General features: G+C 42.0%; 1 protein-coding gene across 1 annotated transcript in view; it reads right to left on the reverse strand.

Moving 5' to 3' along the window:
- cdhr1a (cadherin-related family member 1a) overlaps positions 1 to 23161 on the reverse strand; it is a 29509-nt gene extending 6348 nt beyond the window's left edge. The window contains exons 1-14 of the mRNA XM_067972333.1: positions 23101 to 23161; positions 22323 to 22463; positions 20586 to 20731; positions 18991 to 19041; positions 16570 to 16659; positions 16379 to 16465; positions 13657 to 13773; positions 13417 to 13560; positions 11416 to 11494; positions 9642 to 9742; positions 8057 to 8260; positions 5085 to 5237; positions 4829 to 4993; positions 3283 to 3350 (exon numbers count right to left, since the gene is read on the reverse strand). Coding sequence (XP_067828434.1) covers positions 3283 to 3350; positions 4829 to 4993; positions 5085 to 5237; positions 8057 to 8260; positions 9642 to 9742; positions 11416 to 11494; positions 13417 to 13560; positions 13657 to 13773; positions 16379 to 16465; positions 16570 to 16659; positions 18991 to 19041; positions 20586 to 20731; positions 22323 to 22463; positions 23101 to 23161 — 1607 coding nt within the window. The remainder of the gene's footprint in view (positions 1 to 3282; positions 3351 to 4828; positions 4994 to 5084; positions 5238 to 8056; positions 8261 to 9641; positions 9743 to 11415; positions 11495 to 13416; positions 13561 to 13656; positions 13774 to 16378; positions 16466 to 16569; positions 16660 to 18990; positions 19042 to 20585; positions 20732 to 22322; positions 22464 to 23100) is intronic.
- Between the last annotated feature and the right edge of the window lie 3271 nt (positions 23162 to 26432).

Consider the following 26432-nt stretch of genomic DNA (forward strand, 5'->3'; position numbering starts at 1 on the left):
TGCCAATTTGCAATTTTTCTGAAACAGTGTGGATGAGTGTCCACTAGAGGGGGTGTTAGTACAAAAGGCACAGACTCATCCAGTTTAAACATTAATCTGATTTTAAAACAAAAATGTTTGTAGATATTGTTGAAAGTACTTTTTTACTCCACTTTTTGCAGTAATACACTTGGATGGAAAATACTCCCCCTAAAGATATCAACTTTTTATTTTCGTGTTAGCAACAAAATAGATTGTTGATAAAGAGTGATGTTATTGCTCCTGTTTACCTGACTCGGCCGAACATTTTTGTCAAACAGTTGTCTTTCTGGGTTATCCAGTTTGTGTCAAAGCACCTCAGACCCCACTGAATGTATCTAGACTTGGAGATGCTTGAAGCTGGACAAAGTTCTGCTGCAACAATCTCAGCTCAAGTCCTCACATAAACGGTGTCTGTTTTTTCAAATGATTGGAAGTACAGTTCTGACATTGAAAAGGACTTGTCCATTATAGATAGAATATAGGACAGATGGCTGGGTGGGAGGGGGCTTGGAAGGAGAACATGATGTTACACCTACTGACCTTGAATGGTCACACATGAACAATACCAGAGTGCTGTTGGTGACGGTGTAACCATTCTCCAGCAGAGAATCACTGGCTTGAGGAGAGAAGAGGATGGGAAAAACACTCTGTTTGGAACCACTTCCACTCCAGAATCATCCAATTCCTGGGGGGCCCTTTAATTCTCACTTTATCCCTGAATGCTATCCACTGGTTATTTACTTTGTTAATATGCCACTGTTCTCAATTTTTATCCATTTCAATTAACTTTGCTTTAAGCATTTTCTCCTCTCTCCTGCTTATGACATTACTCCCTCACTGGAGTGGAGTTCTACAGGTAGCTGTTACCCTCTAGTGCCTCACCCCAGTGTACATTGTTCACTGTGAGTCTGAATCATGTTTGCTAGCAGGCTATTCCACCGTGAGTCTTGTCCTCACCCGTTGTTCACAGATTCGTCCTTCCAGTATGGATACTGTATAGCAATCAGGAGCAGGAACCTGGATTAATTTCCCTCCTAACCCAAGGGCACTGCAGCAAATTTCAGCTCAGATTGAACTTGGGAACTTCCTGATATCTTACGGCTTAGAAACAGAGGGAGTGAATTTCCATGGGGTTTATCCTCTTCAGCCCCCAAAACTGTGGCAGGGGAGCTGCGGAAACCCCAGAAAAATAAGTAAAGGGAGCAGGAGAACCCCCTGGGACTTTACCCTAAACACATTTCAGGTCAGGTTGTTTTGACACAACTGCTGTTCAGAAAGGAAACCTGTTAAATGCAGATCAAACTAAATGTTCAGTTTCAGAATTTAGAGTAAAGTTTTATGGTCTTGGTGCCTGTTAAGATATTATTTGGAAAAATATTATATGCTCAATTTGTAATTTATAAGAAATAGAATTATACGAAGTATTCAATTTATACATTAGGGTTCGGGTTAGGGTTAAGCCCTCAATCTGCTGTTTAAGCAAGCAAAGGCCCATTTGACATGTTTGTTTATCTGAATCCTGTCAGGTGACCCCAATGTCCATCCTGAGCCAATTAAAGGTTTAAGAGGAGATTTACTGTGATAATTTATAAGCAAATACTTAACAACTGGAACACTGAAACATACTAAATTCATTATACACTTTGTAAACATTTGGCTAATGGCACATTCTTGAGAAACTTGCCGTGTATAGAATATGGAGAACAATGGGAGAAGAGGCACAAAGTTGTAGCAAAATAACCCTGAAATTGCGCTGTTGGACACTAGAGTACAAGTACTGAAGACATTTGTTTGAAATTCCTCTCTCTGCTATTTCAGTGGAGCTGCCAACCTGCTTAAAATAATTGGGCTAATGTCTCCACTGAAATAGGAGAGAGAGGAATTTCAGACAAATGCAGTAAGAGTTTGTACGATAATAAAGCCCCCAACTTGGCTTCAGCAATGAAATGGTTCTGGAGACATTGTAAAGAATATAGTTATTGTAATCTTGAGATTGTGTTCCATCTATACTCACTTCAGCAGGTACAACTGTTACATTTAAGTGCTTTTCAACAGTTGGTGGACTTACTATACATTTTCATTATTTTGAATGCACTATGGCACTTAACTCCACTTTTGTTGTTTTAGCCCCTTATGATGGCAGAAGGATGTACAGTAAGTCAAGGAAAATGGTACTGTGCATGCATTAAAGGATTTTTCATGCACGTGTACTGGCAAATTGTACCAGCATTTGGTGGTAAGTGCCATATTGAGCTCAAAATAATTGAAATGTTTTTGGCTTTGTAACTACTTGGTCTATTGAGGGAGGAGGATCGAATACCTGGACACTGGGAGAATGTGTCCTCTGTGCATTATGTGTAATGAAATCTAAAACCCATTTAAAAAGAATGGGCTCAAAATTCCTGCATCCCTGTCCCACTCCTGGAAGTGAAACAGGACGAGACTTCTGGGCAGTGGGCTGCTTAGGATATAGATCCCATCTTAAATCTGCTTGAGATGTTTGGGGCCTGTATTGAGCCCATGCCTGCTCTCATTAGAGCAGCTTTGCTGGGCCTAAGGGTGGGCATGCTGGCCCAGGTTTCCCAGGGTAGCTATGGGAGTACCTCTAGATCCAACCCCAAACCTGGCTCCAGGCGTAGGGAGAGTGGGTGGAAGACTTGCATGATCCCTTTGATCACAATTTGGGACACAACGTAAACAGGGTGGAAACCCACTGGATCTGGGTTCCTCCCCAGATTCCTGCCCCCCCCCCCAGGTAAGTAATCCGCCCGAATAACACCCTCTCCCACTCCAGGAATTATGGGCCCAACAGAAGTTATATGGTTTTATTACACACAGGAAAACTTCTATCACCATGCTGGAATATGTGTCCTGTTTATCTGGTGATGTTGACAGACTGGAAAAAAAAATTCTAAGATAAAACTTAAAAGGGGCATTTTCATCACAAAAAAAAAGGGTTTGGCAAACCTTCACTTTTTGGAGTGAGAGGAGCCAAGCTGTAATCACGATGTCACACAAAATGTGATACATTCTGAATTAATTTACATCACGCATTAGACTTGGAAATAAATGGGAAAAAATGCTTGCCAGACACTTATTCAAGTAGCCAGTGCAGTTGTAAAGAGAAGAGCCACTGAAACCCAACAGAAACTCGTGCATTTTGGCCTTTGTTTAATTGGATTTTGTTTCTAATTATGTGGATTGCTCTACTTAAACCTCCAACTACGCCTTGGAATTTTAAAAAAATATAATATTACTCACAGATCAGCCCCTGTTCCATAGATCGAATACTTGATTTCTCCCCACATCCCTGAGTCAGGATCATTTGCCTATGAAGATAATCAAAGTCCTGAATAGTGACAAGGTTGGTGCTATTTATATTATAATATTTGATAGCTATTTACTCACCTGCTGCAAAAAATACACGAAAATGAATGCGGCAGTCACATGATGCCATATACAACATGATTCATTTACCTGAGTTATTAATTCTCCACCTATTTCTCCCCTCCATGTTCAGTTGCCTTGGTTCGTAACAGTGAGAAAAGTAAATAAGAGCACTTGTGTGCTTCTGGATTTACTTTGAGAATGTAATTACCAACATAAAGGGAGGTAGTGAGTGATATAGGAGATTTGTATGAAAGTGGGACCATTTCAAGAAGTTATAGGGTACAGTAGTGTAGTGGTTATGGTACTGGGCTAACAACCCAGGGGTCATGAGTTCAAATTCCACCAGAAATATCTGGTCATTTGTGGGCAAGCACCAGACAATGACCATAAAAGCTGTTGGATTGTTGTAAAAACTCAACTGGTTCATTAATATCCTTCAAGGAAAGGAATCTGGTCTGGCCGACATGTGGCCCCTGTCCCATACTACATGGCTGACTCTTAATGCCCTCAGAGCAGCTATAGATGGGCAATAAATACTGCTTTGTCGGTGTTGCCCACATCTCAAGAACAAAGCTGCTGAAGAATGGAATTGCTGACTTTGCATTAGTAACTCAGCACCAGGACTGTTTTGACATTAGAAACTCCATGGCTCCCCTGATAGCCTAGTGATAAAAGGGCGTCAGCAATTGTAAAGTTGAACCCCAAGAAGAGTCATTGCTTTCAGGGACCGTGAGGAGAAAGTACATTGGCAAAAAGCTAGATGCACTGTGGGATTTGCTTTGTAGATGTTAATTGTATCCATGTGATTTATATCAATTAGTGCTAATTGTATTCAGGTGGTATATATCAGACGCAGCTCTCTTGTATCCATGTAAAAGAGAGCTGATCTAGGGTGTGGTATGTGTAATGTGGAGCTCTGTGAATAAAGGTTAGGAAGCAACTGAAAATCAGGCTCTAGTATTCTATCCAGCTTATAGCAGTAGAGGTGGACACAGAGTGGATGATACCATGCCTGGAGCCATTTTTGAGGTGACGCAGTTGTGAAAATGTGCAGGGAACCCAAATTTAATTTCAATTGGAATTAGTGTAAGGTTGCTGAATGTCAGCAGACTATTCAAGCATTGAGGGTATCACAATGGAGCCCAACCCTGCCTCCATCTGATATCCACATATGAAGATTTGGCAGCAGTGGTTACTGGATAGAAATCAGGCTTACTTTCCCCTCCCTAGGACCATTGCAACCAATTGTCGCTGCCCTACTACCACACCGGCTGAGACCAGCTAACTTAGCACAGACTGGGAGTCAAACCTGGGACCTGCTAGTCTGCAAGGCTATGCCTTTGCCAACTGAGCCACCTGGGGAGCTACTTTAAAAGGAAAGCTTTACGAGATCGTTACACAAACATCCTTCACTTACAGTTACACATATAACGGGAGACCCCCCGGGTGAGTTCTCTGGAATCCGTGCAACGTAGAATTCGGAAGTGAACTTGGGAATATTGTCATTTGTGTCCACCAGATGAATGATAATGTCAGCTGTGGAACTGAATTTTTCCGGAGTGTCCGATTCGACAGCAAGGAGCTACAGGGAAGCAATAGCATTTTTATTGAAGTAGCAAAATTTCCGTTAATCCAAATTGACAAAACCTACTTGGATCCCAAAACTCATGTACCTTAAAAGTAAACACTTGGAGCTTTTCATAGTCAATGGCAGCCGAGTTCTCCACTATTATCGTGACTTGTGCTTCATTGAGGACAGTTTGGGGAATAACTCGGAATATACCTTCAGGCCCCACCAGCCTCAGGCTGAATTGTGCGTTTGTTCCCTGAAGCAAAAATGAAATGTTGTTACAGATTTGTTTGCTCTCTGTTATTTAGTTCCAGAGTGTTGAAGGGATCCTGTTCTCGGTAAAATGTTTGGCAAATCTTTTCTTCCATTGCTATTTGGGATGGAAGGAAAGCCTGAAGAACCCTGCACAATTTTCATCAGAATAATACACATTGGTGGTGTCACGGTGCATTTTGACACAATTTACACCATTCTATCACGTGTTTGTAAACAAATTTTAAAAATGTTTAGCAAGTATTATATCCTTGAATACCTTGACTTTTTAATATTTTGCACAGAGGTTTTTATTCACGAAGCCTTTAAGTACTCTTTGGCTGTTTTATATGAAGCCAATGATGCCAGGTTTACTTGTTATCTAGATTCAGTCCAGTCAACATAATTCAAGCCAGTTACTGTCATTGAGTTGGGTTTGATGAATCAAATAGATGTATCCTTACCACATGTCAGATACCAATCAGTCTTCCACCAGAATGTCAAGGACACACAAGTATCATAAGGCTACTGGAAGCCTCAGTACCAGATGTACAGGTATTGCACATTCTACTACCATAAGATTGTACACTCACTCCCAACCCAATTGGATTACCAGAGATGCATACTCCCCCTGGAATTCATTTCCTTCAATGGATCACCAGTCACATGGTATGTTTGTTTTAGGTTTTAAGTAATTTTTAAAAGATACCGGGGATTATGTTGGATAACCCCTGAAAACGGGCGTTGGGCTCAAGGTGCGCGATTAACCCTTGCCCAGTCGGAGCAATGCAGGCAGCACATAACATTCATGCTGCCTGGCGATTTCAATAATTGCTGCGTGCAGCCAGTGCTACCTGCGCTGTTGATTGGCTGCACGTACCAGCAGGGGGCCCCGATATTGGGAGTGGCTAGCACTACTTAAAGGCAGCCTGCACCTCTTGAAGGGGGGATGCCCTGTGGCTGCAGGAAGTCCTTTGGGAAGTAACTCTGTGCTGGAAGATATTGAAGAATGGCTGGGCCTGGGAGACAGCGTGCACCAAGGTGCTCTGATGTGGAGCATCCATGGCAACATGCGTGCAGTCAATGGCACCCTGCACCATGGGGAATCCTGCAATGTGAGCAAACCTTAATGCTCGCTCATGTTGCTTGTCTCTAGCAAGAGTGAACGAGATGAATCTGTTTTGGTGTGCGTACAGCGCCTCAGTGACCTCCCTTATACAGCGATGCACTGCAAACTGTGAGATGTTGCTTATACCTCCAGTAGCAGCCTGAAAGGAGACAGAGCCATAAAAATTAAGTGTCATGGTTAACTTGACAGCCTTGCCCTGCTCTGAGGCAGCAGTTGTGGCTGCAGCAATTGACAAATTTCTAACGCAACGTCTTTAGTGAACTGCAGCCGTCGGATGCATTGGTCATCACTGAAGATGAGTAAAGAGAATTGATCCCTGAATACCCTCGTTGGATATAGCCTCCTGCTGAGTGCCCTGCACCTCTTCCTCCTCGTTCTTCTGGCAGCTTGTCCTGCTCTGTGTGACCTCTCTGCATGCTCCCAGTCATATTCAATTCCCAGAGGAAGCCCTAGCAGGCCACCCATGTCTGGAAGCAACTTTTTTTCAGCACACTATTTTAAATGCCATTAACAGTACTGCAAGGCCAACCAGACAACTCTCTATAGACTATTGCAGCTTTCTCCAAGTATAGGAAACTTCCACAAACATGCACAATTGTACCAGCAGCCAGAATAACTAATCCAGCAACTGACCTGTAACTCCTGCATGATCCCTTTAAATAGTGCTGGTAGAGGGGGGTTCTTCATGCCGATTAAGTCCTGTTCAGCTGTGCGATGTTAAGACAGTGTGTTGGCTGGAGCTTGGAGTTCCAAATTGCACACTAATTTATGTCATAATCGCCCTACTCTACACGCTGCCAGCATTCGTTAGGTGCGCGTGCGCAAACGCCTTTACCAAGATGGCGTCCTGTGCACTTCACGTCGGAAGTGTGCATACGTGCGCACCTCGGACGCCATTTTGGGGACTTTGGAGCCTACAAAACGGGCGTTACACGGCCCAATTTCGTCCCCATTGTGGTTCCAGTCATAAATGCATGTTGCAAACTTGCCCTCTGTTAATTACAACAGTGAAACGGGTAGCAATAGAATAGAGTGCTTCTGAATGGGGACAATTTATTCCAATGCACATGTGCCACCATATTTTAAAGGGATAATCCACCCCAAACCCAAAATGATACATTTGAGCCAAAATTCGGACATTTGCAGAGAAATGATCCAGTATTGGATACTCCTGGTTTCCAATTCAGTTTAGGTTTCAGCCTGATCAGTACCCCAGGTAGTACAAATCTGTCAGCACAGAATACTTTGATAAGAGCAAGAAATGGCTATGAAACATCCACAATGATTACTGTAATGAACTGCCTGATGGACTGGGGCTGTTACTGTAAATCACAACTTCAGTTACATGGGTGAGATGGGTATAGAGGGATATGGGCCAAGTGCAGGCAATTGGGACTAGCTTAGTGGTATAAACTGGGCGACATGGACATGTTGGGCCGAAGGGCCTGTTTCCATGCTGTAAACTTCTATGATTCTATTCTCTGCATACATTGCTAACATCAAAGAGATTTTAAAGAATGTTTTAAACCAGCAGATGGCAATATATTCATGAAATAATTTCAAAGAGGTCCTTAATAAGCTCTGACAAAGACTGCTTTGCTGTTCCATATAAATTTATATAATGGTATTTTCATCTGAACTCGGTAATCTGTGATGTATTCTGTACGCTTTGACTGTAAAACAAGTAAACAAACCTGATCAGAGTCATTTACTGTTATTTTTAGTCCTCGCAGTATCTCTCCTTCTGGGGGGTGTTCATGCATTGTAATCTCGAATTCCGACTGTGGACCATTTTCACCATAAAAGGTGGGGAGATGATTATTGAGATCCACCACTCGGATTGTCACCATAGCTGTCGTAAACACTAGTAAGTCAACATCTGGGTTAACTTCTGAGACCTTGTACAAAACACAATAAAGCATCTGTGTCAGTTACGACTGTACTGTCATGTTTCACTTATGAGTATCAGTAGGAATACATGGTCTGATTGGCTTGATGACGCATGGCTCAGGAGTACCAGTGCACTGCACTGTGGAATCAGATGATGTGGCTCCATAGTGCAACCCACCACTTACTGAGTTACCAACTCAATTTCACTGCTGTGGAAGTCCCAAATGAAGCTCGGACATTTCCCCATTAGAAATGTCGGCCTGAACTGCTCTGAGGCAACAGGCAATTTTAGAGCATCACTGGAGGTGGTTTGACAGCAGATCACCTGCCGGCCGCCCTGGCTAATTATAGCGTAAGGCAAAGGAGACCCATTTAAAGGAGGAAAATAACTTGAAATAAAGGCAGTCTTTCTTTCATTAAAAAAAATGTAATGCTTATAAGACCAAAGCCTATATTGCAATACACATTCCCATCTTTTTAACTACGTTTATGTACCTCCTGATCTTTGATTCACAATTTTTCAACTGAGAGGAGGAACAGACAGGCTGCTTCAGTCTTTAGCCAATACCATGTGGGTGGGGGGTGTAGGATAGTGACCCACCTGCTACATTTGCTTCTCTCCCTCTGGGGAGGTCTGTCACCTCTGCTTGAAACTTTCGGTGCAGGCGAATCACAGGGATGATCCCTTGTTCTACTGCTCTATGGTGCAGTTTGTTGAAGCATCAAATGACTGCCCTCTCTTTATAAAGAAGTCAACCACTAATATTGTTGAGTTACTTTAGTTTTATTTTTGTGCAATTAACATAACACAAAAAATCTGAGCAGAATATTAAAGAGTGCCAATTCTACAAGTGTTCAGACCCATGGTATTGGTGAAACAACCTAATGCAGATGATTAGGTTGTTTCTTCTACATTGTTTCAGCTACATTCTTCATAGATTAAGATAGATTTAACGTTCATTTCAATGGGAAATGATTGTTAGCAGTTATGGGCCTTCAAATGACACTATGAATATTAATGCACTCACACTTAACACATTTTATGAGGCATAAACCTGTCTTAAGTAAAGGGCTGATTCTGTGTTCAGGCATTCTTGGCAGGGAGTGCTTGCTGAGAATTCACAGGCCCACAGTGTCTGATTTTTGCATTTGTTAATTTAAATGGACAGAAAATCAGGTACTGTAGGCCCACGATTTCCAGTCCAGTACTCTCTGCGGATGTAATTCTGCGCTGGGAAAGCCCACTCATGGAAGCAGCCCATGGATGTCTTAACATTTCCATTGAAATAGTGGGATGAAACATTTCTTAGAAACACATTAAGTGTTCATTCCCTTGTATTTATACAGATGTGAGTCCAATGCTATAGTTTCTGACTATTTATGACCCACCTGAATTAGAAGATTGTAAACCTCCTTTTTAAGAAGCGCTGTAGTTTGCAGAACAGTAATAGCTCCACTTGTGCTATTTATGTCAAAAGATCCATCATTTCCTATTAATAAATTGCAAAGTATTGATAAAAATGAACAGTATCCAAATAATGCTGATACTTTAAAAGCCTGGCTTTACCTAGCTACTCACATGAATTGAAATTCAATCTGATTGCCACTTTCGTACCATTCAAGTCTACCATTTAACTGAGGACACCTCACTTTCAGCAGCCACAAAGCTACATCTCCCACCTACACGGTCTGTTCAGGGAGTTGCTCATTTCACAATTCCATGGCTTTTTATTCATTTTTCTGGCTGGACAATGAGAGGAAGAGAGAAAGTAGGATGGGAAGTTGTGCCCATTTCCTGGGAACGATTGAGCAGCTGCGAAGCTGGTGCAAATCCCTGATGTGGACCTGGATAGGGAACGAGTGTTTAAATAGTGTGCGCACAGGAGACCAGGACCTGGCCCAGGCCCAAGCACAAGGGATCATACCAAAAAAAACATGGTGCCAATTCTAAACCCTACAGCCAGCCAGGCTGTGAAGAAAAAGGAGAAAAGGATCAAACATACAAAAAATGAGAAGAGAAATGAAAAAAAGTGGGGTGAAGAGAACAAAAAGAGAGAAGAAAGGGAGAAGAGAGACAATAGGAAAAGAAAAAAGAAAATTAAAAAGTGCTGCTTTCACACTGCATCGGAGGATGAGTATCAGTTCCATTATCACAGGAATGTGAGTGATGTTTTTACATCACGCTGATATTGTTGTGAAATTATGAAAGCAGAGCCTCCTGCATCCGTCAGTCACATGCACGGAGAGCTGCTCGCTGATCTCCCACTGCTGGTGTGATTCTTAGTGATTGAAAAGAGCTGAGAAGATGGTCAACTCTTCAATCATTCAAATGTGAAGTGATTGCACAGTTTGTGCCTTGACTACTCTTTATGGCCTCTGGACTCTTTAGTTGAATATTGATTACATCCCATAAAATGTTTTCAAGCATTTCCCTAGTCTTAGGCTGACTGATTCCTAAACATGTGGGATTCATTCAAATACACTCACATTAGCACCAACACAAGACCTGCTCTAAGGCAGCTCTGGTTTGCACTGGTACTGATTAAAAGCATAGAACTTTGCCAATTTATGGCGATAAGTGGAGATCAGATTTCATGTCCAGTAACATTACAACTGTGACAAGTAAAATGTGGGCCACCGCCACGGTTCATTGTTAAAATTCTGTTCTGCACTCCATCACGTAGTTCAGGGATGTCCCAGGTTTTTGTCTTCATTGGCCACGTAGGTGGGCACCGTGGATCTTTGGAGGGGGCCACATATAAGGGCAAACTCAGCGAGGCTGCACTTCTGGAGTGGAACCTCTCGAGATAGGAGCACAAGTCGGAGATAAGGATATATCATGATAAGCCTGTTTCTTCAACCCACACTCCCACTTCACTGAATTTGCCCTTTCACACTTAAATCCATGTTCCTTTTAATTTGAAAATATCTCAGGTTGGTGATACTAACATAACTTGGTGTTCAGACTTCGGATTTATCCACCAATAAGGCAACAGCCGCCGAGTCCATGAATTTCAAACAGGACAAACCAGTAATTAAAAAAAAAATAAGTGCAAATAAAACTGAGTTGTTTGGGTTTGAACTGCATGGGCTCACACAGCCTGCAGTTCGAACATCTCCGACATAGGCGATGGGGTCACTTTCATCCTGAAATTTTACTTACCGTATGCAATATTGTAACGGATTGGATTTGGGTTCCCACGGTCTCCATCATAGGCCATCACACTAAATATTTCCGAACCCTAAAGCGAAAATTAAAATATGTTGTTTGTATGAAACTGCACAATGTTTTCTTACCCGCTTTATTAATATGAGGTTTTTTATATCAATAAGCTATTGATTATTTTATCCAATTTCATTTCTGTGGACTTCCTGCAACAGCCCCCAAAGACATCCTGCCAATGTCACTATGTAACCAGCCACTAGGAGCCTTCTCTCCTTTTGCTACCTCTTAACAATTGCACTCATGCGACTCACAGGTGCAAATGTATGTCTTCCACCCATGGTGCAGTCCATTGGAGCTCCAGCAAGCTGTGGCTATTGCATTGTCCTAAGCATAGATCTTTTCCAAGTTGGTGACTTTTCCCCTTTAAACTTTCTATCAAGCACAGCCAACAAATTCCTCCACAGGGTTGCTGCCAAGTTATCTTATTCTATGGTTTGCACTTCCTGGAGTCAAGTTATAGAAAACAGCAGATGTTTGACCTGCCACTTAGGCACTACAACCATGTAGGCGTCAGGCGTGGCTCAGTGATAGCATTGTTGCCTCTAAGGCTGTAGGTTCGAGCCCTACTCTAGGAGCCTGAGCACATAATCTAGGCTGACACCTCTGTGCGGTACTGAGGGAGTGCTGCACTATTGGTGGTGCTGTCTTTTGGATGAGATGTTAAACCGAGGCCCAATCTGCCCTCTCAGGTGGACATAAAAGATCCCATGGCACTATTTTTGAAGAAGAGCATGGGAGTTCTCTCTGGTGTCCTGGCCAATCTTTATCCCTCAACCAACATCAGTAAAAAAAAAATCAGATTATCTGGTTATTATCTCATTGCTGTTTGTGAGATCTTGCTGTGAGTATATTGGCTGCCGTATTTCCTTCATTACAACAGTAACTACACTTCAAAAGTACTTCACTGGCTGTAAAGTGCTTTGGGATTTCCTGGTGTCAGGAAAGGCGCTATATAAATGCAAGTTCTTTCTTTTCTTTATGTCAAATTTCATAAATACTCCTTCTGATTGGTTGAGAAAAGGACTTTGAAACCAGTTTACACCCAACCAGAAGGCTCATTTTACATGAAGTGTCCAAATTCTGAAAATGGGCAATGAGCAGGTGCGGACAGGGGCAATGGCTACGTCTGAAAGGAAAGACAAATTAGAGATGAAATAAGAGAAAAAAAATGATAAAGAAGGGGTAAAGCAGAAATAACATTTTGCAACGAGCTTTGTCTGGGATATTAATTAATGCTACAGCAGTAAAGCCACAATTCAGTAGCAAGTAATTCTTGTGTTTCAGGGTGTCAAAAGCAAAATGTTAAAAATGGCTACGGCAGATATCACAAAATGCTCCGTACATATGCTACTCTAAGTGTTCATTTCCAGCAAGTGTTTGAATTAACTCTGATTATTTATTACTTTATATTCTTGATTGTTCTTTCTGAATTTCACATCTGTTCATTCTCTAACTTTCAGCAATATCTGGGAGTGCAGACAAGAGCTGCAGATTCCCCCAGTGCTCTGATGCATGTGTTGGCAGATGGGTTTGGAAATTGAATAGGAGTAGGCCATTCTGCCCTTTGAGTCTGTTCTGTCATCTCAATGTATCTTAACTCCATCTATCTGAATTGGTTCTGTAACCCTTAATACCCCTGCCTAACAAAAATCTATTAATCTCAGTTTTTGAAATTTTCAATTGACCTAGCTTCTTGTGGGAGTTCCAGATTTCCACTACCCAAGTAGAATTGCCCCAGTCATGACAATAATTATTGGCAAATTCTCATCACTTTTTCCTCAACTGAGGATGAACTTCTTCTCACAGCTTGGCTTTGAATTCTTCGCACAATAGAAGGGCAGCCATCTTAGCTGAGCCCTGGCCATGTGACTGTCAAATGTAAACACATCCACTTACAATAGTGAATGAGCATGTGATGGGTCACAATCCAGTACTTACAGGCTGTGTATCTTCATATACATATCCAAAATATGGTGTGCCAGCAAATATGGGAGGGGTGTCCTGAATATCCACAACATTGATCGTTACGGTGGTTGTAGAAGAGCAAATTTGATACTTTCCTCTCAGCCTCCCACCTCCATCCTAAGATAAAAGTAAAGTCAAATTTGCATTTCTTATAGATGCAACAAACTCACTAAACTTCATTTTCCCCTCTGTGCTGTAAAATTGTCAACATACTTTCGCTACAACAGTGACAAAATGAGCCCTGGACTTCTCGAAATCCAGAGATATACTTGGCTTTATTCGAAGGACCCCGCTGTATCGGTCCATTGAAAATTTGTTTTTACGCATATTCTGGAAGAGGTAAGAAAGAAGGAGCATCAGTTCAGTGTTGAGAACCAACAAGGAAAATCTAAACTGTTAAAATAGTTCAATGATGAATAAGAATTAATTTCTTTAAAAAAAAATAAGGTAAAGTTCATATTTAAAAATTCAAAAATAGATGACTTATTATTCTTAAAAGCATGGTATAAATAGAATGAGAGTAATTTTAACTTTTGGTGATAGTATAAAATGGGCAATATCAGATTGGCCACCTGTTTTCCATGTCTCCCGATTTCCCTTTCCATGAAAGTCAACGGAAAGGGAAATCAGGAGAGGTGCTTAACAAGCAGCTGATCTGAGATCATCCGTTTTACACTATCGCCAAAAGTTAAAATTACCCCCAAGACCTTCTGGTCACTGGTACATGGAAAGTATTTCAATCGTGACCCTTGTGACTTGGGATGAAAGTCTTAAACCACTCAGTTATTTCCCGTGTCCTATGGTGAACTAAGGGTGATGTTTACATTCCCTTTAATTCTCCTCAGTCTCATTCTTCCAGCTGAAATAGATTAATTTCATGCCAAATTAAGTGACATTTTTCTTTCTCTTCTGGTGTCCAAGGTATGTTAGGCTGTTACGAAAATAAGTTGTAATTATTTCTGTAGATTATTCCAAAACAGAACGTGTGCTATCTTCAGATGACTCACTGGATAAGTTCACGATGTGGAGCGGTCCTGAGCCATGTGACCAGGTACTCTCAGGTTCTATCCTTGGTGCTCATCTCAGTTGGAGCTGGGTGCTGCAATTGGCCTCAGTATCTCTGGTTGAGGGATGGGAAAAATCAGCCAGGGTCTCTTTGTGAGTGTGGCTGTTGGCTCAGGATAGTACTGAACTCAATGGTCAAATTCTCTCTTAATTCGCTGACCCTCACTATCCAGGTGTGTATGTGAAGAATGAGCATTTGGATGATTAAAAAAGGGGGTTATTAATAGGTTCTCAAATTATTGCATTCTTAGGATTTTATTAAATATCCATGTTGACAACACCACCCTCCTCCAACGCCTCTTCTCCGTCGTCCAGCTGGGTGGGACTCCGCTCGCCTGGTTCCATTTTTATCTATCCAGTCGTAGCCAGAGAATCACCTGCAATGGCTTCTCTTCCCGCTCCTGCACTATTACCTCTGGAGGCCCCCTTGGCCCCCTTGGCCCCCTCCTATTTCTCATCGACGTGCTGCGCCTCCGTGACATCATCCACAAACACAACGTCAGATTCCACATGTACACTGACGACACCCAGCTCTACCTCACAACCACCTCCCTCGACCCTTCCACTGTCTCTCATTTGTCACATTGCTTGTCCAACATCTAGTACTGGATGAACAAAAATTTCCTCCAATTAAATACTGGGGAAGACCGAAGCCATTGTCTTTGGTCCCTGCCGCAAACACCGTTCCCTATCCACCGGCTCCATCCCTCTCCCTGGATACTGTCGAAGGCTGAACCAGACCGTTCGCAACCTTGGCGTCCTATTTGACCCTGAGGTGAGCTTCCAGCCACATATCCACTCCATCACCAAGACCGCCTACTTCCACCTCCGTAACATTGCCCGTCTCTGCCCCGCCTCAGCTCATCTGCTGCTGAAACTCTCATCCATGCCTTTGTTACCTCTAGACTGGACTATTCCAATGCTCTCCTAGCTGGTCTCCCATCTTCCACCCTCCATAAACTTGAGCTCATCCAAAACTCCGCTGCCTGTATCCTAACTCACACCAAGTCCCGTTTTCCCATCACCCTGTGCTTGCTGACCAACATTGGCTCCCGGTCCAGGAACGCCATGATTTTAAAATTCTCATCTTTGTTTTCAAATCCCTCCATGGCTTTGCCCCTCCCTACCTCTGTAACCTCCTCCAGCCCTACAACCCTCCGAGATCTCTGCGCTCCTCCAATTCTTGCCTCATGCGCATCCCCGATTTTAATCGCTCCACCATTGGCGGCCGTGCCTTCAGCTGCCTCAGCCCTAAGCTCTGGAATTCCCTCCCTAAACCTCTCTCTCCTCCTTTAAGACGCTCCTTAAAACCTACCTCTTTGACCAAGCTTTTAGTTACCTGTCCTAATACTTCCTTATGTGGCTCAGTGTCAAATTTAGTTTTGCTCCTACGAAGCGCCTTGGAATGTTTTACTACGTTAAAGGTGCTATATAAATGCACGTTGTTGTTGTTGCTGTTAATGTAATATGATTATGATTATGATTAAGGATTAAAAATATCACATAACTCAAGATAACTTTGTTAGAGTCTTTACCATATTTCAGTATCTGCCTCCTTCACTACATAGTTGCTCTGTCTGTTTGTCTCTCTCTCTCGAAAAAGGCACTGAATATTTCCACAGGCTAATGCGTGCTCTGCCCTTTTGAATTCCCGCAGCCATCGATATTATTACTGTGATGTCAAGTCACAATATCATAACTACAAAAACAGAAGGTGCACCTTGCATAAATGTGGTTTCTTTTGCTCTATTTTGTTAAATTATTCTATTTATGTGTAAAAGGGTCACATTGCCTCTCTGATTTATCGTGTGAACAGTGCAAGGATATTTTCATAAAAAGAGTCAATAATTATGCATTGGATAAATCATACCTGTAGAAAGTAGGTGACACTGCCTCCAGACCCATTATCTTTGTCCACTGCATGTACTTTGAATATGCTACTTCCTGAAGGTATGTTCTAGCAGTTCCCAGTCCAAGAAAAAACATTAGGCATAAGAAGCTTTGCATTGAATACTTGTCAGTCACCAATTAAGGAATTTACAGTTCTGAAAAGAAACTTACCTCAGGGACACTAATGATATAAGGTGTCTTAATAAACTCTGGGCTCTCATCATTGGCATCTGTTACAAGTATTCGAACCTTTTCGACAACCTGTAAACACAAATACAAACATAAACACAGCTATCATTGTGCGCTGGAAGAAGATTTTGCAGACCTGTATCCATGTTACCTGAAACCTCATTTAGAAAGAATTACAGAACAAAACAATATCACAAATTCTATACATCACATACACTAAAAGCAATAATTCAGGAAAATATTTTTCCTTGAGAATAATTTTGACAAAAAGCCCTCTGGTGATAATACAAAAATGGAACGCTCACCCTGAATGTACCTGAATTATTGTGTTCTGAAATAACACTATATACATTTAAAAGGGTCCATGCATGTTACATTGTTTCTCAGGCAGGTATTCTCAGTACTAAGCAGGCACTTCTAAATGAATGAAGAGTGGTAGAATTATATCAAATGCTAGTTGCAGAAGTATTTCTCAAATCAGTTCATAAACTGAACACACATCATTTTGCCACTTTAAAATGATTTTGTTCGCCCAAGGAACTGTACTGGCTAACTATGATATTTCTAAGAAGTTGTAATGAATCACAAGATTGCTCCTACAAATCATAAAGGTCACAAATCATTGAGAGCTCTGTCCAAAGCCACGTTCTTAAGGAAAGGAATGCATGGCCACTTTGATCTTGAAATACTTTTTTTTTTGGTTTAGTAAAGGATGTCTGTGATTCAAAGTGGTTGCTGCTTTGTACTTTGTTTACTTGGGCTGGTGCTGTAAGAGTATTATCCTCTTTCAGTGTTTACGTATGTGCTGGCCTTCTGTGCAAACCAGGAGGATTAGAGTACAGAAAGCTAGCAGTGGAAAAGGCCCTGATGAGATTACTGATACCCAGTATTTAGCACAGACTGCGACCTTTTCAAACCATGGAGTAAATTTTAACCCCACGAACGGGTGGGTTGGGGGTGGGTGGGAGGGTAAAAATTGCAAAAAAATGTAAACCCCAACCCAACCCGCGCACTTCTGGTTTTAACGGAGGTGGGTCAAGGAGCGGGCGACCAACCCGCTCTCAGGAGGCAGGTCAGTCAGTAAAATCTTTTAAGGAGGCTGTGTGCCTCCATTTTAACAGCGTTTTTATTTTTAATTCTTGGGGGCCTTCTGTTTCACGCCACGTAAGAGGAGGCGAGAAGGCCCAGATCAACAGGTAAGTGCCTTTATTGCACTGCTTGTGGGCCAGGAGGAGCAGGAGTGTTTCCTTCAGGCCCAACAAGCCTACATGCTGCGATCCCACACACCCAATCAACCGAACCCCGCCCATGTTTGACCCCCCCCCCCCCAACGATCTCTGACTCTCCCCCCACCACGAGCTCTGACCCCCCCCCTAATGTCCATGACTGAGCCCCTGATGACCAACCCCCCCATGACTGCCACTCCTGGTGACTCCCCCATGACCCCTGACCCGATGACTCCCCCATGACCCCTGACCCCCCCCCACCATGACTGAATCCCACACCCCACCCTGATCTAAGACTTACCTGCTGGCATCCGATCCCTGGCTGCTCTCCCGTCCAACTGACAGCCAGCAGGAAACTTACTGAAAAAAATTGAAAGACGCCCTCACGTCAAAATCAGATGGATGTCCAGGAAACCCATACTTCCGGGTTTCCCATCAGGAAATCCCCACCCCACTGCTCTCTTCTCGGCTCCCCATTCAAATTTGCCCCCATTGTGTATGGATGACAGAAATTACTAATTATTACTCTGGCTCAAAAATCCTTCCCACTTGCTCAATGTCTATTTTAAAAACTTCTGCTCCACTGATTTATTTTTGCCTCACCCCCCACCCCAACTGCTTCATGTTCACATTTGCCTCCTCTTGCGCAAAGTCCACTTCAACATCTCCTCCCTCCCCCCCCCGCCAATTACCACTCTCTCTTGGCCTCAGTCTCACAGTAATACAAAGAGCAATATGGAGGAAAATGGAAAGAATTTCCTCGCTTTCGTGTGAGTGAAAGACAAAGAGAGAGTGGCTGCCAAGCTAGCGGCACAGGTAAGAAGCAGATAGTTGGATGCAGATGTTGAATTGGAGGCAGGGTTTCAGGCGACCATGGAGTTGAGTATGGGGGGATTGAAGCAATCAAACTTCAGATGAGCAGAATATTAAGTGAGGAAATGAAAGGTATTGGGCTGTGTTAGATATAAATGAATCATTGGCTTTCAACACCTCCATCAGTTGATCATTACCAAAACAAGAAAACACGTTGTTAATTGCTTTTGCTAATGTTTCAATGAGAAAGCATTACATATGCACCTGTCAAGATCCTAATTCAACTATTTTGATTTGATCTTACTGTACGGAAAATGTCTCAGAACAGAGAGACCATAGCTTTGTAATGTGTAACAAGTCTTACTTTATTCACACCGTCAGAAATACTGACAAGTACTTCAACTTCATCTTCTTTCTGGAAAAAAGGAAACAACACACTTAGATATTATTGAATAAAATATAATGGTTGATGTTCCGAGTGAGAACCGCAGCCAGCAGGACCGTACTTTGGGAAATTACCCCTTCCACGTGAGGACCATGCCCGTGATTTCGCAACCAGTGCTCCCCATTTGGTAAGGCTCCAAGACGGGATTGTGCATTCTGAAACACAACCCCATAGTGTATATCTCATTGTTGTTAATAGTCACCACACGTTTGATAACCTGACTACATTACAAAAGTACTTCATTGGCTGTAAAGCACTTTGGGACATCCTGAGGTCATGAAAGGTGCTATATAAATGTAAGTTCTTTCTTTAAATTTTGCTATGGACCAGTGACAAAAGCAAGCCTTTCGTCAAGAATGAATAACTGCAGGGACTAGTTGGCAGAGCAGATTAGATTATTGTCTTTTCATCTCCATCTGAATGCAAAACCGTCAAATGGGGGGGGAAAAATCTCTCTTTTAATAGCTTTAAGAGTTCTAAGTGAAATGAATCGGGTCCATCTCAATCTAATGAGTGCAGGTTCATCAAAAATGTGGTCTTAATTCAGCATCAATTGGCAAGCTCACTCACAGGGGGCAGAGGGAATAAGCAGTACAGCATATGACACTCGAACCAAGAATGTTTGATATGGACAATGGATGCAGCTGGATGAGGGAATGATATAAAGCTTCATTAGTCTAGATCACTGAAAATAGGCTACACCGTATTCTTTAAATACATAAAGTGGGAGTTCAAATGGGATTCTGGATTTTATATGTAGATTGAATATAAAAACAAACAGTTGATGTTGAATTTATGTAGGATAGTTGGTTAGGCCACAGTTGGATTATTACACTCAGTTATAGGAAGAATGGTACAGCCATCGAAAGGGTCCAGTGAATATTCTTTAGATTGATACATAAAATGAGAAGCTATGGTTATGCCGAAACACTCAAAAAACTGGCTCAAAAAGGAGATTAAGGAGGAATTAATCGAAATTTTAAAAATTTTGAAAGATTTTGAGAGGGTAAAGAATGACTGTGCTCACTGGCTAATGATTTGGTAATAAGGGGGCGTAATCTCAGGATTATCACTATGAGGGGGAAGTTAGAAGAATTTTTTCAGTTATTGGAACGTGGAATGCTTTACTACAAGTAGATGTTGAAGTTGAGACTATAGGGCAAATCCAGCAAAGTTGTGCTTTTGTGAGCCAGAGATGGAGCTGTAAACACGATCGCACTGATTCTCTGGCCCAGGCTCCCATCTAGCGAGGCTCTGCATTGGGAGCACAAAATTTACCCTTATTATCGTTTTAAAGGGAACTGGATAAGTATATTAAACAGAGCATAGAAGGACAAGGAAATGGGATTAGAGTAAAAAGCTCCAGATGAAGAACTAGCACCAGCACTGGTGCGATGGGCTGAATAGCCTCCTTCTGTGTTATAATTTCTATGATTTCTTGTTTCTTTGATAAGTAGTGTCTACCAGTTGAATTGAAAAATATGATAGTAAAATAAAACAGTAACGAGCCTTACCTCTCTGTCCAGCTCCTGCACCAAAGTGACATTGCCTGTTTGTGGATCCACTGCAAAATAGTGTTTTGATCCAGGTTCAAAAGTCATGTCATAAGTGACTGAATTTCCCTCTAGATCTGTACCATTTAAAGTGTACAGATGTGATCCTAGGGAGGAATGCAAAATATACATCTTATATCAGCTGGATGACTTTAGGAATTTCAATTTAGTCCTTTTGTTTAGCGCATGTGAAGGAGCAACACATTTATTCAGTGCACTTTTTAGGGATTGGGTGTGTAACAGGTATCTTGGGAGTACCTTCACCACATGAACTGCAGTGGTTCAAGAAGGCGGCTCACCACCACCTTCTAAAGGGCAATTAGGGATGGGCAATAAATGCTGGCCTTGCCAGCGACGCCCACATCCCATGAATGAATAAAAAAGAAGGTAATGCACAAATGAGGAGCCAATCAATACACCTACAATAAAGCTACTGAATCATTCATTAGCCCATAAGCACTGTGTAGTAATTTTGCAAGGTGAGATGAGGTGAGGCAGGAGGGCGAGTCGCAGAATTGGCCCTGTAGTGTTACATTCCCAGCTCCAACCCACACTCCTGTTTAGTAAGCTTCCACGGAGCCTCATGATATTATCCCTTAAAAATAAAGCACAGAACAACAATCCAGCTGTGGAGCTGCAGGTTTGAGTGCACCACCCTCCATCACCTGAAAGGGGGAACCAGCCTAGATATTCACATTTTGGAAGGCCTTCATGAGTTTGAGGAAGGAAGACAAGATGAGTCACTGACTTCGAGTGAGGAAAGAGTAGAGATGTTGGCTGAAGAAGGTCTCTATACTGCTGAATTCCAGCATCAATAGCCTTGCTCAGTTATTTCATGATTTGACCTCGTGAGGCCAACAATGAAATGGAAGAAACGTCATGAACATGAACTGGTGAAAAAATTGCTTATCTCAATGCGTAATGTGATGCAAACTGTCTGTGAAGGGCTGAAAAATCTACTGCCCAGTTGGGCAATATACTGCACCAAGAGGTGTCTGCTTTGCTAGCTGCCATTGAGCAGGGAAGTTGTCAGAAGTGTGCTGCACCTTTCAGGCTTCAGAGAGCCCAAATCTGGCGGGCTAGGCCATTTGCATGGCTGGTCACACCCCAGATGCCGACTTGCCTGCTGGTAGGGCCTTGTGCCTGGAAAGGGGAGCAGGAGCCCAGGCGTAATTACAGGCTTGAGAGGCCTGCAGCTCTGGGACCGGGCTGCTGGCCTTGGGACCTGCTGACTCTGTTGCAGATCAGCATCTAAAACATGCAGGATCCTGTCCAAGATAAAAGAATAAAGTGTGATAGTGTTCATCTCGAGACCATAAATAAATACAGTGCTCTAAACACGTAAGAGCTCTGTGTTAAGTGTTCAACCTGGTCGGACAAAATGTATAAGAGAGTATGGGCTGATACTCCTTCCACTCTGGCAGAATACATTAGAAGCATGCATGACACTCCCAGTGTGGAACCTTTGTTGCCAGCAGCAGAGATCAGAGAATTGGGCGCAGAGGTCAGTGTGCCTGATTCTCTCCTGATTTCCCAAGATTCATCTTAATACCTGTAAAATTGGGAGTGTCGTGGATCAGGCACACTGATATCTGCGTACAATTCTCCATTCCACACTCCTGTCAATGAGGCTCTATGCTGGGAACAAGCATTGCAAAATTTACCCTTGGTTCTCAAAGAAGTGTCTGTAACACATACCTACAGGTGTGTCCTCAGGAATGCTCAACATTGCCATGTTTCCATTGGTGCTGTTTGGTGCATTGTCATAGAAGTAAGGAGCATAATCTGCTTGAACTGAGGAGAAATTCAACTCCAAGTTAACCATTAGCTTGTCCAAGACTTTTAAATCATCAAACAAGGTGTGAGTATTATGAACGCTGGAAGCCACTTAACACAATCTTCTCATTCAAAAGGATTACTTTAAATTATTCATAAATAGTGTTCTACAATCTAGTGGTTACTGGACTTCATTCAAAACCAATGTGGACAATTTGGCAACAGTTTCATATAATATCTGTCTATAGAAGCAGTAGCTGATTGGGTCAGTGTAACAACAATTGAACTCTTGTAAATTGTTGCGGAATTTATTATTTAAAATACATTTTCTGACAAGTTCTTATAATTATATAACAAAGTGCTTACTGACTGAAACGGTGAATGCAGACATAGTGAGGAAACAGAAAATGGTGAGACATCGTGTTCTTGCCCCATGGTCATGCAACATATAATATGATCACAAAATATCTACTAAAAAGTCACCAAACCACCTTCCAAAAACAAAACCACATTCAATGTTAAATGTTAAAATAGTTCAGTCAAAGGAATATCCTAATTGATACTATTATTCGAAATGAACGGTTTGGACGACACAGCCCCTGATGTACGATGATAATTACATTGAGGATTATTGTGGATTACGCTACTTTGATCATGCTGTTTCAGACCTTTTTAAAATATGTAGATAAGGTGTACTTACCTAGAGAGATGTATGTCACGGTGAAAAGAATGGATTTGCAGCAAATCTCTACATGCTTCATTATAGCAGAGCAACAGAGTTGTTTCTTGAAAGTAATATTGATGTTATTCCAGAGGGAGCATTCTGATGGACCTTGGACAGAACCTGGCACTGGACAGAAGGAGTAGCAGCAGCTAAGATTTTAATCTGATGACTCATTGTTCTGAGGAGACTAGAAGCTGCTTTCTTGGGTAAATCCATCACATAACTGACAACAGATTTAAATCTGCCATTTACATGATTGGGGACCCTTCCCCCTTCCCAAAAAAACTCCCAAAAATGCTTGGGGTCATCACGATAAATAACCATCTCGGTAAGTTTACAGAACCGAAAGCATTGCTGAATTTTCATTATCAGTCCTTACATGTGAACAATGCAAAATTATCATTAATGAGGATGAGTAATAACGGAGACATTTCTCAGGTGAAGTTTAGGTTTCTGCAACTTGTTCCTTTAACTTTTTGAATATCTTTTGTTTCCAATGTTTAATACGTATGCATGGCGGTAGCACTGTGTCCACAGATAGCTGATCGAGCTTTCGCCCTCGAAACCGTGAAATGCTCTAGCTTTGTGGGCAGTAGGTTATGTAATATTTGCCCTTAGTTTACTGCATTATACCACTTAAAGGGGCACAGTCTTCACAAAAAAAAAGCAAACAATAAAGTAAAAATGTGCAAAAGAATAAACGTCCAAAAGAATAAAGCTGTGCATTGAACAAAGTGCAAAAATGGAACCCTGAAACTCATACATCCAATTATCTGAAAATCAATCCCAAACGACCACAACTGAGCTCGTAGAAAAAGAAAATCTACGATTTTCATTAGGCCCCGGTTTTTGGTGCCGAAAGCAATGCCTGTGCATTTCTCGGACAACCCACAGGGAGTCACCGAATTACCATATTTTGGTACAATGAAAAAAAAGAACTAGCACTCTTCACATCTTCAAGATGCCTCAAAAGCGTTTCACAACCAAATAATTGTTTTCGAATATGTAGTCACTGTTGTTTTGTAGGCAAGCGTGGCAGCCAATTTAAGCACAAGTAGGCCTCAGCAACAGCAAATGAAAATAATGACTGGCTAATCTGTTTTGGTGGTGTTGATTGAGGGATAAATGTTGGCCAGGGCACCAGGAGAACTCCCCTGCTCTTCCCCTGCGTATTCTTCAAGCATTTCACAATTTTGTGTTAATTTCCTGTTAAAATTGCTTTTATTAAAATAGTTGATGAATTTGTGAATATGTGCTCTGTGATACAAAATAATGCCGTGTAGATCATTGACCTTATATTTAGGCATTTGAAGAAATGCAGAATGTGGGAAGTTTTTTTTAATGATGGCTTCATCATATAACCCACAACGTTCAAGCACTGCCATTTACTCCCTCAATGCAAAGAAAGTATCCGCCAATTTATTGCAGTTTATAACTTATTTTCATTGGGTTTTCACCTCTTCTGAACCGTGCGAGACTATTCCAAATTTATTTCCACATTCCAGTAATTAAGAACCGGGGATTCCAGCACTGAATGAGTTGAATATCGCAAAAGCTGCTGTCCTATTCTGTGAGTCGGTACGAAACAGAGAAACTGCATCATTGCAGCCATCAAAATTACAGCAGGATTAAAACAACCAAATGGTCCGTCCAATCTTGTCAGGTGGTGTTCTGCATCCCTGGCAACAATCCTCCAAATAGTTTCTCACCAGACAAACTAAAATCCCATTGGTTTTGGATGTTTCAATCTGAAAAAGAAAACTGGAAATTATCATATTAGTTTCATGAATCAATAAGCTTTTTATTCACCTTATGAATTTTCTCCTCTCCTTGTGGTGCGAACTCCTTGCTGGTGTACAGTTCTATGGGCACCAATCATTCTTCAGTACCTTGCCCAAATGGCCATTATTCATTAATGAGTCTTGACAATGTCCTGTTTGGCCGCAAAACAGCATTGCAGTCAAGCCCAATCCTGTACTTAGCTGACAGCCACGTGTTCACTTGTAGCAAGGGTCACTGAATGGCAATCAAGAGAGGACACAATTTTCCTCCTGAACTCAGAGGAACTAAGGCTGATTGTGATGTTCTTGTTTTGTCATGAACAGTTGATCCCCAATCAGAAATCATGAGAATAGCCTTGAAAAAGTCCTGAATTTTAGCCAGGAGTTGTCAAGATACAATTCTGTGTCTATTCTGATTCTGATAAGACCCAGCTTATTCCTGCACAGAAAAATAGCCCAATAGCTGAAAAGAAATTTATATTGTTTTTGAAAGTGCCATGAATTTATAATTTGTTATGTTGGCAGAACTTGGACCGACATGGTTTAGAATATAGGAGCAGGAGTAGGCCATTCAGCCCGTCGAACCTATTCCACGTGGTCTGCATGTGGATGTTAGGACAGGGTGGAGGGTCCTATGGGCTATGTCAATATTTGTACAGTGGGGCATTGGGACAGTGTCAAAATTTGTAGTAGGGTTCTTGGGACTGTGTAAAACATTTGTAGTGCATGCCTGGGACTGTATGAAAACTTGTAGTGGGTCCCTGGGACTGTGTAATAATTTGTAGTGGGTCCCTGGGACTGTGTAATAATTTGTAGAGGGTCCCTGGGACTGTGTAATAATTTGTAGAGGGTCCCTGGGACTGTGTAATAATTTGTAGAGGGTCCCTGGGACTGTGTAATAATTTGTAGAGGGACTGTGTAAAACATTTATAGAGGGTTCCTGGGACTGTGTAATAATTTGTAGTGGGTCCCTGGGACTGTCTAATAATTTGTAGAGGGTCCCTGGGACTGTGTAATAATTTGTAGTGGGTCCCTGGGACTGTGTAATAATTTGTAGTGGGTCCCTGGGACTGTGTAATAATTTGTAGTGGGACCCTGGGACTGTGTAATAATTTGTAGTGGGTCCCTGGGACTGTGTAATAATTTGTAGTGGGTCCCTGGGACTGTGTAATAATTTGTAGTGGGACCCTGGGACTGTGTAATAATTTGTAGTGGGTCCCTGGGACTGTGTAATAATTTGTAGTGGGTCCCTGGGACTGTGTAATAATTTGTAGTGGGACTGTGTAAAACATTTATAGAGGGTCCCTGGGACTGTGTAATAATTTATGGAGGGTCCAGGCCCCACAGAAACATTCGAAAACCTCTGTACTGGATAAGAACAGTGTATTTGAATAATGTTTAATTAGTCTGGAGCCTGGTTCAGGTTCTGTTGTGTTCAGAGTCTTAATTTAGTTCACCTTTGGATGACATTGCTGTTGAGCTGTGCCCAGCCAATAAGGGAGCAGCGTTTGCTGAAGCCATTTGCTG

This window comes from Heptranchias perlo, chromosome 36 (genome assembly GCF_035084215.1).
Source record: "Heptranchias perlo isolate sHepPer1 chromosome 36, sHepPer1.hap1, whole genome shotgun sequence".
In the NCBI taxonomy this organism is placed as follows: domain Eukaryota; kingdom Metazoa; phylum Chordata; class Chondrichthyes; order Hexanchiformes; family Hexanchidae; genus Heptranchias; species Heptranchias perlo.